Consider the following 11,385-nt stretch of genomic DNA (forward strand, 5'->3'; position numbering starts at 1 on the left):
CATTTGAGCTATCCGGCTACTAAATCTATTATGTAATTATAACTAAATTTATATTCTTTTACCTGTAGTAGTTTATATTAGAAACAAAAACATTCATTTTTTACTTAATAATTTCATAGTAGCAATAATGAAAACAGTGAAAATGAATTTTGTTGAAAAAATAATACTAACATATTAGGAAAAATGCCTAAAATAAAAATGCTTTCAGTAAAAAAATTTAGTTAATTAAAAAAAATATTTATATTTTCATTAACTAATTTGTCTGAACAATTATTTATCTTTCAGATTTCATGTTCTTTACTTTAATGCCTTCTGTTTTTATATAACAATATTACATTTGTAAACAAAAATCTACATACAGTCTTTATGGCTGTGCATCTTTGAAGTCGAGCAATATCACCACGAAGAACTACAATTACCAATTTATATATATATATATATACATATATATATATATATAAACATGTATATATATACATATATATATAGTGTCTCAAAAAATTATCCGACCAAACATTTTTAAAAATATTTTTCCAAAAAAAAGTGCTGTATTTTCGTTAATTTAGATTTTTTTGGTAAACTCAAGATTAATAAAAATAAAAGAACATGTTTTTAAATAGATTTTATTTATTTTAATGCAAAATATGAATCACAAAGTTTTCAGTCTTAAAATAAAGGAGCTTAGGTTGTTGTTTTTTTTATTGTCAAAAAAATATTCGACCAAACACATTATTTGTTTCAAAATTAATTATTATATAACAAAACAACTATTTTAATACTTTGTTGGGCCTCCCTTTGCTTGGATTACAGCTTCTTGACGTCTAGGCATTGATTAGACTAAAAATTTTTTTTGCTCTAGTTGAATTTTTTCCCAGGCTTCTACAATTGCCACTTTGAGGTTATCTTTTTTGGAAAATGACCGATCTCCAATTTTTCGGTCTAAAATTTCCCACAAATGTTCAATGGGATTAAGGTCCAGTATTGTGCAGACCATTCCAAGACCTCAACATTATTTTCAGCAAACCACTTCTTGGTTTTAGTGGCACTATGCTTGGGATCATTATCTTGTTGAAATATAAATCTTAGATCCAAGCCGAAGTACCATAATTGAGAGTTCCTCTCACACAGCCTAATTTGTTGGCTTCTTCGGCTTTTCTCCAAACTTTTTGGGCTCCATCAGATGACTTTAACTTAAATTTCGATTCGTCGCCCCACAGGATCTTTTTCCAGAAACTTAACGGCATGTTTTTAAACTTCTTAGCAAACTCCAATCTTCTTTTCATGTGTTTCTTACTCAAATATGGTTTATTACACACAAGTCAAAATATTTTTTCGAAAATTTTTATTACAGAAAAGCCAGAGAAGCCTACAAATTAGGCTGTGTGAGAGGAACTCTCAATTATGGTGGCGGTAACGTGATAGTATGGGGTTCAATGGTTTGGAAGGGTAACGGAAAACTCCAATTTATTGATACTATATTGGATAAGGTGCAATACAGAAACATATTAAAGTAAAATTTGAAGTCATCTGCTCGAAAACTTCGGCTTGGAAAATTATTAAAATAGTTGTTTTGTTATATAATAATTAATTTTGAAACAAATGTTTTTTTTTTTGACAAATTATTAAAATAGTTGTTTTGTTATATAATAATTAATTTTGAAACAAATAATATTTGGTCGAATATTTTTTTGACAATAAAAAAAAAAAAACCTAAGCTTCTTTATTTTAAGACTAAAAATTTTGTGATTCATATTTTACATTAAAATAAATAAAATCTATTTAAAAACATGTTATTTTATTTTTATTAATCTTGAGTTTACCAAAAAAATCTAAATTTACGAAAATACAGCACTTTTTTTTGGAAAAGTATTTTTAAAAATGTTTGATCGGATAATTTTTTGAGACACTGTATATATATATATATATATATATATATATATATATATATATATATATATATATATATATATATATATATATATATATATATATATATATATATATATATATTATGTATGTATATATATATATATATATATATATATATATATATATATATATATATATACATATATATACATATATATAAATATTTATATATCTACATACATACATACATACATACATACATACATACATACATACATACATACATACATACATACATGTATGCCTGTATGTATGTATGTATACAATAGTGATAAAAAAATAAACTCAGAAAAAAATTTCCTTTAGATTAGCTTTTAGAATATAAATAAAAATTAAGATAATGTTCCAAGTAAATTTTTTTAAATTTAACTTAATTAGTCTGCTGTTAAATAATTCAAAAAAACACACTCCTTTTATCTTATCTATTAGTTTGCATTTTTTATTTTATCATTATTAGGTCCTTTTATTTTATTCTGTAATAACAACAGCATTTTGAAACACATTAAAATAAGTCTCATAAAGTTAGATTCGCCTTCTTCAATATTCTGTAAAATACAACATTTATATCCATTTTGAAATTAAACTGCTTACTGTTAGTGCATGCTAATCAAAACTGCTTCTAAAAAACCAATGCTTGAACAATCCAATTGACTCAAACAGCTTCAATTTTGCATGAAAATTCTCAAGATAAGCGATAATGAGATAATAAAAATAGTATTTAGCAATGAACCGCATTATATGTTTCTTAATAGAAAAAAATAGAATAATAATTGAAAGACACCATAATGAGAAGTTTCATAACTGTTTCATTGTATTGAGGGTGTTCAGTTGGGATCTGGGGTTGTATCACATATGATGGACCAGAACTATGCTACTTGTACACTAGTAGAATGGACCAATACATTGAAACGCTTGAAAATTATTTGATTCAAACAAAAGACCTATTTTTTTTTCAGCAAGATAATTTTCAGCAAAAACAGTAAAATTTTTGACACTATTAAAAGAAGATAAAGACTTTGCATAGATAACTAAGGTTGTCACTTTATTAACTTGACTTAGTTTAAAACAAAAAATCTTGAGTCTATGTTATGATCTAGATTTTGGTAGATATCTTTTTACATATTTTTTTTCTTTTCAAAATAAAACACTTTAAACTTTTTTCTTTACTTGTTATTTTTATGCATTATAAAGGCATTGGCAAAAAATAAACCATAGTAAAAATTAAAAAAAAAAAAAAAAAAATCTTTAACTAGTTTTATAACACTTTTAATGTTAAGCTTACTATTCATGAGCACAGTTTCAGCTACATCATCAGCATTATGACCTACACAAAAAAATTATAACATATCAGTACTATTGTGCAAACAAAAAAATCATGTTTCATTATAAGCATTGACCTAAACAAAATATCAGGCTATATTATCAACATTATGACTTATGAAAAAAAAAATCATCTTGCAAGTAAGAAAATATTGTTCTACATCTAGTAAGTGACAGAGACCCTAGCTAAATCTAGTAGGTGAGACCCTAGCTAAATATAAAGCTTTTTACAACCCCAGCCCTGGCTAAACAAATCAGATTAGAAAGCAGGGGTTAATAACAAAGGCTATAATTTTTTTTTTAATTTAATACTTTTCTTACTGTTTTTGTTTATTTTGTTTAACTAATTACTGGTAATGAAAGTTAAAGAAAATAAGATAGTCACAAAAATATAAGTATATATTTAATATTTCAACTTTTTACTTTTAATATAATAAAATTCATATAAATTTACTGTAATAAATAACAAATAACACTATAACAAATAACATTTAAGACTTATAAAACACTTTATAATTCTCCCTCTGAATATGAAGATTCAGGATTCCAGATGTCATTAGTTTATATTAAGTGGTATAAAGTCTTCAGGAGCCCCACATAAAAAATTTTGAATAAGTAAGAGTTCTTAAATTATATTTTAAATAAAGAAGTGTTTTGACATTCATTGTAGTAAGTCTAATCACTCTTTTTGAATTAATTATGAAATTTGAAACTTCTGTTCATTTGTTACTGACCTAGTTATTGCCAAGTTTGGTGGTGTCGGCAACTCTCTTTTTTTAAATTCTGATATAATAATGGATCTTCAGCAATATCTATTCGCTTTATTTTCAAATACCTCTGAAGCTTTGGTTGCATTTAGATCCATTACTTTCTTCATAATCCGATTCATTGTCTACTAAAATTGTGTCCTACATTGTTTACTAGCTTACTAACTACATCATTAGAAACAACATTGTTAGGCTGAGTATGCTTAAGCTTTAATGCTGAGTATTAGGGCTTAGCGATTATCAGCATTATTAAACAACTAAAAAAAATCACAATAGCACAATAAATTTTGAATAATTTAAATAAAAACTATTATCTAAAATGAAATAAATAATACACTTATAAATTGCATTAAAAACATTAAATGTAAAGATATATGAAACTTCTAAAAAAAAAAAAACAATTCTGATTTTGTGAAGATAGTAAATCACCATCCTTTTTAAGCTTCATGTTTATTAATAAAGTCTAATAAATGGTACTCAATAAAAATCTGTAAAAAAAGTTCAAGGATAAAATTTTTATCTTTGCTTGGAATACAAGAATGAATAAGAACAAGGTAATACAAAAAAAAGTTAAAGGAAGTGGTTGGATTGCCAGAATAATGGATAAAAAAAACTAAAAAGCACCTATTTGAGTAACTGTAATACCCATTAAGAATAAAAATAAGAACAACAACCAATATTACCTTTATAGACAATTGTAAACTATAAAAATTAAAAAAAAAGCCATCTTGTAAAAATTTCAGTAATCATCCACCCAGTTCGGAACTTCTGGAAGCAAAGACTATTTTTTTCCCAAGTAAACACCAGTGTAAGATAAGTAACAACTCCAACATTTTCCTATAACAGCCTTCAATTGACTTGATTTATAACATTTAGATTTGCTAATAAACTGGTCTTGTCACAATAAATTTTTTTTTTTCCTGACTAAAACACAGATCTGCAAAAAAATTTTTTTAGCTAAATCTAGTTAGACTTCTTCATATTTTAAAAATATCAATATTAGGCTAATTCATTGAGATACATGGTAATGCTAAAAAGCTTTTTTCAGCCTCATTACTTTATTAAGAACTGATTTTCATATTGGTTTTAAATCGTAAAGTTAATGTCAACATTTGAAAACAACATTTGCACATTCATTGATTTGCCAAGCCCTGGTTAAAAAATGATGGAGATACAGAAAAACATGGAGATACACAAAACAGATAAAATCCAGCTAAAATTGAATTGCCTTCAACTTCTTTTGAAGCAAATCCCTGGCAATATTTAAGCAACCACTTTAACTTCAAGTTCAAAAAAGATGACAGTTTTATCATACAGTGTAAACTGTGTTTGCCCGTGACAACTAAAGTAACAGAATATAAAAATTCTACTTTAAACCTCCACAAGCATGCTGATGTAAGTTTATTGTGGTAGTGGTAGAGTGGTAGAGCGCTCACTTAGTAAGCAAGAAGTTCCAAGTTTGATCCTTAACACATCCCTGATAATATCACACTCAACTTGTTTCTCTATGCAACGGCCTTGTTCATAAAGGTTCGTCTTTAAGATCTAAAGAGTTGAGAGAAGGTTGCGACCACAATTAAAAAATGTCTCCTTGACTGTAGCGCCCCCTTGGCTTTACAAAAGTGAATGACTGCATATATTTAAACACCACAGATATTTAAAATTCTTTAAATCATTAAATTAAAAAAGGCATAAATAGGAACATAGGAGTCTGGAAATAGGAACGTAGAAGTCTGACTTTTGTATTTTTTTAAATAAGAAAATGTATTGTTTTAAAGAATAGAGAATAATAAGAGTGGAAAGAATAAAAGAACATATGAAAGAACAAAGAGTTAACATTTTAAGATTTTAAAGATTTATGTTCATAATTAACAGAACAACATTTTTAGTAACACTTTGAAGAAGTTGTGGAAAAAACTTTATATCAATGGTACAGACATATTAGTAAAAGTTATTTGCACTTTTAACGAAGTACTGTATGAAAGTGAAAGACATTTAAAAAAAAGTATTACTTGTATAATATTACTTTGTACTTTATTTATTTTACACAATTGCTGTAGGTAACTCTTACATTGCATCAATCTATAACCTTGTTAGCACAAGAGTCAGTAATTGGCTGGTGCAAAATTCTCCTTGCACAACTAAGCTGGCTCTACTTCTAGTGTCATAATTTAACTCATACAAAATGAATTTAAGTGTTATTTGGTGCAATGTTAAAACTGCTGATTATGCATTTTAAACATTGCAGTAAACTATAATGTGATAAAAGCTCAAAATAGGCACTTTAATACAGGCAGTGTATTTTATATATATCATTTATACATATTAGTTATGAGCATAAATTATATTTTTAAAACTAAACCAATCTTACTTTTGGAATCTAGATTAATTTTGATTAAAATGGCTCATTTCGAACATACTCTGAATTCTTCTAATGGCATTCAGAATATGTGCAAAGGAAATTTTTTCCTTTCAGACAAAAATGCTTACTAGTCTTTGCCACATTTTAGTGATTTTGCCACATAGTTTACAATTATGCATTATGAAATGTAAAGATAAAATGTAATATGTAGAAAAAACCTTTTGACAATGGATGTGAAAACTTTAAATTAAGCGTGTTTTTAGAATATGACATTGATTTAAATGATGAACATATTTTTTTAGCAATTTAGTCACATGTTTAATTTAAAACTATGCACTATAAAATATTAAGACAAAATCAAATATGTATGGAAAAGCTTTCAACTAAATGTTAAATAAATCGTTAATAATAATAAATAAAAGCTTTTTTATGTTTTATTTATTATTATTAACAATTTATTTAACAGTTTATTTACATAATTTAGTTAATATAATCAAATATGTATAAAATAGAAACTTTCACAGATGAAAATAATTTCCTAAAGTTCGCCTTATATTTTTTTTTTATATTTACACACCTATACCTGTAGAAGATATCAAAAAATTTGCATTTGTTGTGTGTCCTACAAGCTGAGTCCAGTTAAAAGTTTTTCTGACTGTTTATTGTATTATTATGAAGAAAAACATATTTCAGTCTTAGACCAACACACATAAGAGCTGGCTCCTGCTCATGACCTTTTAGGTACAAGCAAAACTCAGCAGCCTAGAGACATCATCTAAAATGTGCCTGACACTAATCAAATCAGTTCAGGATGGTGTCCAAAAGTGTTCTGATGAGATGATGCATTATCTTGAACAGATTACTGCACCAATCCTTCTGCCAAAGTTCAAGAATATTGGAAGGAAATCATAGTAGCAGGTATGATTTTATTTTTGTCACAGTGTCAATAGTTATGTCTGTTTTGTTACTACTCAATCATCCAGTATTGTTAAGCATAGTAAAATGGATTTTTTGAACTTCTACATTGACAGAATTTCCACATATCAAAAAACTTTCTCAAACTTAACACTGATCTTCCTGCCACAGCTATACTAGAATCTTCTACTCCACCCAGGCTGATTAAAAAGTAACTCAGTAACTTCTACTCTAAGTACGTTTTTAATGACCTACTTTTTAGTTTTACATGAGTAAACTTTTAGACTAGTAACTTTACTTGTACTTTAGTTAAACTTCAATTAAGTTTAACTAAACACTACTTTAACTTGAGCCAATTTTAACTAAACACTACTTTAACTTGAGCCAATTTTAAAAGAGTACGAAATTTTGTATATCTTTCCACCTTGAACATCATGTTACTCTCAAGATTATCTTATCACATCCACGCTAGTCCCAGGCTTTGATCATTTTACAAATAGCAATTTCATTAAATAAGGTTTCAAAGGAAAAGTGAATATCGAAAGTTGACTACATTATATAATTTTTATTTTATATGCAAGTTTATTTTTTACAAATTAGAGAGGCCACTACAGTATTCTACTAGTTAGATATAGTACAGTAGGCCTCTACAGTAAGCACTGGAGTTGGTATTTTTTATTCCTATTGTTTGTAACTTTGATTAATGAAACCTCTATATAAAAAACAATCAAAGTTTGGGACTTGAAATTTATAATAGACATACCTGTAAAAAAAATTTATAATAAACATACCTGTAACAATCTTGTTTGCCTTAACTAACATAGCTCCTCTATCTAAAGCTTGTCTTCGAAAAACACCACAAAATGTACCTACAACATAAAATAAAATCTGTAGAGTATCATCATTTTCTATAAAAGTTACATAGATAAATTTGTTGTCATGACAATTGAATAAGTTTTATTGGCTTCACACTCCGTTTCAATAAAAACTTAAAATTTTTATCACAAATAAAATGTAGAGGTGTTTATACATTCATGAGTAGTACTCATATTAAGCTGAAGATCAACACTGCTACTAAAGCCTGATGGAAAACCATTAATTGAGAAGGATGCAAACCAACTGAGCTATTCCAGTCTCATTACACAAAATTCAAAATAAAAAGAAGCTAAAACCAACCTACCCTGATATTGAATTTTGTTAAAACAGAAGAAGAACAAATAAAAAAAAAAAAAAACAGGATTAAATCACTTTTGTATCTACCTCAGGGCCCCTTTAACTTTAAAAGTTTTGAGGGAAGTGATCATATTAAATTTTGAACTGATTTTTTTACATAATACATGTATTGGTCTATTTTTTCAAATACAAAGGTACTTAATGCATAAATACACTACTTTTGTTGTTTTATAGTGTTACATATTTACATTATACTGTTATATATTTACACTATATTATATTGTTATATATGTACATTTATGTTAAAAAATGCAAAAAAATATTTTGCATTGAATAGTTTGGATATTTAAACCTGACAATGCTCATTTAGATTCTGCAATAAAAAAAATAAACTTTTTTGCTTGTCTAATAAAAATAGACCTTTTTACTATTAAAAAAGTCTATAACAGCACTGGCCAGAATTTTTGACACAAGAGCTGCATATAAATACTAACATGAGCTGAAGAGCAGCAATAAATATCTTGCTATACCAACCTCATCTTTATAAAGTAATAATGTAAATAGAATGTAAATAGATTCGTAATTGTAAATAATTTGTAATTGTAAATTGTGAATAATAAGTGTAATTGTGAATGTAAATAAATTTGTAATTGTAAATGTAAATAGTAATTATAATTGTGAATGTAAATAAATTTGTTATTGTAAATGTGAATAGTAATTATAATTGTGAATGTAAATAAATTTGTTATTGTAAATGTGAATAGTAATTATAATTGTGAATGTAAATAAATTTGTTATTGTAAATGTGAATAGTAATTATAATTGTGAATGTAAATAAATTTGTTATTGTAAATGTGAATAGTAATTATATTGTGAATGTAAATAAATTTGTTATTGTAAATGTGAATAGTAATTATATTGTGAATGTAAATAAATTTGTTATTGTAAATGTGAATAGTAATTATAATTGTGAATGTAAATAAATTTGTTATTGTAAATGTGAATAGTAATTATAATTGTGAATGTAAATAAATTTGTTATTGTAAATGTGAATAGTAATTATAATTGTGAATGTAAATAAATTTGTAATTGTAAATGTGAATAGTAATTATAATTGTGAATGTAAATAAATTTGTTATTGTAAATGTGAATAGTAATTATAATTGTGAATGTAAATAAATTTGTAATTGTAAATGTGAATAGTAATTATAATTGTGAATGTAAATAAATTTGTTATTGTAAATGTGAATAGTAATTATAATTGTGAATGTAAATAAATTTGTTATTGTAAATGTGAATAGTAATTATAATTGTGAATGTAAATAAATTTGTTATTGTAAATGTGAATAGTAATTATAATTGTGAATGTAAATAAATTTGTTATTGTAAATGTGAATAGTAATTATAATTGTGAATGTAAATAAATTTGTTATTGTAAATGTATTGAAAATAGACTTGTAAATAAAATATAATTAGATTTTTATACAGCATTATTTAGATTTTTTCAAATGGAAATTGTTCTCTTACAAACAAACTTAGTACAACTTATGTTTAGTATTTAGCTCTTGTTAAAAAAAAAAAAGCGAAAGTAAGAACTAATCTTTAAATGTAAACTTGATAAGATAAAATCTGATCTTTTTTTAAATTACACTAAAAAACCATTTATAAAAAAATTGAGGAAGCCAGAAACTTTTTTTAAAATTAAGACAATTATAGCAGTCAAGTTTTCTTATAAATATAAATGGGAGCAAGATCTAAAAACTTAAAGATAAAAATGTTTCTTTAAAAAAAAAAAAATATTTTAATGTATTTGAACCAAATAACATAAGTTACGAAATAACTACAAAAACCAGATAAAGAAATCACACAAAAGAAAATAAATTTTTGAATGAATTTCAACTTCAAATTACTTTGATTTTTACAATCAAAAAATAAATTTTTCAACATTAAGCAAAAATTCAGACATAACAGAAAGAATTTTTTTTATAACATCAATTTTTTTGCAAAAGACCATTACAAAATTCATCTTGCGCAATTACTTGCACATTTACTAAAAATTTATTAGGCACTAAGATTCTGAACATTTCTGGTAAGTTTTTAAAAATCTGGTTTCAAGCTTGTAATTGATATTCTAAGCAACTCTAATAAATGTTCACAAGTTAGATTGGTACAATACTTCAATTTAACAAATTTCATAGTCGAAAATAAAGATTCACATATATACATTGAACCAAAAATTGAAATAAGTTTTATACTAATTCTTTTAACTTGATGATACTTAACTTCAGGAACTATTTTCCAAAAATCCAATAAAGTTAGTGTTTTATGCAGCATGAAGATTTTGATCTTCTTGGAGATCTAATAATTACATTTTAAATTGAGATGTTTCTTCAAGTATGTTTCCTGAAATTGGACATCCATCACTAATAATATCAATTAAAAATTACTATAAATGCTAATAATAATTTAAGAGCATACAAGCCTTTAAACCTGTTTGAATAAATTCTGTAATTTTTCATGGTATGATTAAATCTTATGATCATCATACTGAATCAAAGGATTAAGATTATGAATCATCTTCATTTGAGGAAAATGATTCAAAAATTTAAGGTAAGATCTTTCTGAAATGGAGCAATTTTTTTTTGAAAACTAAATATAGTCTGAGCAAGATCAGATTTTTTATTTTCCCTGAAGTGACAAATTCAGATTTTGCAAATGTTGCATTACATCAGTTAAAAATAAATAATCTTGCAAAAAATTCACATCGCCAAGGATTTCAAATGTCTTTTGATTTTCAATCAAAAAAAGATTTCATTGGTTCTTATAGTTCTACAAACCTATGAAAAATGTCACTACTTGAAAGCCAGCACAGTAAAACGACAGCACAGTAAAACTTCTACAGCACAGTAAAATGACAAG

At 25.6% G+C, this 11,385-nt stretch overlaps 1 protein-coding gene across 1 annotated transcript in view; it reads right to left on the reverse strand.

The window, feature by feature from the left end:
- LOC100203301 (cytoplasmic tRNA 2-thiolation protein 1) overlaps positions 1-11,385 on the reverse strand; it is a 32,574-nt gene that overhangs the window by 16,979 nt on the left and 4,210 nt on the right. Inside the window, exons 6-8 of the mRNA XM_065793181.1 lie at positions 8,085-8,162; positions 3,212-3,253; positions 360-409 (exon numbers count right to left, since the gene is read on the reverse strand). Coding sequence (XP_065649253.1) covers positions 360-409; positions 3,212-3,253; positions 8,085-8,162 — 170 coding nt within the window. The remainder of the gene's footprint in view (positions 1-359; positions 410-3,211; positions 3,254-8,084; positions 8,163-11,385) is intronic.

Source organism: Hydra vulgaris, chromosome 03, assembly GCF_038396675.1.
Source record: "Hydra vulgaris chromosome 03, alternate assembly HydraT2T_AEP".
Lineage (NCBI taxonomy): Eukaryota > Metazoa > Cnidaria > Hydrozoa > Anthoathecata > Hydridae > Hydra > Hydra vulgaris.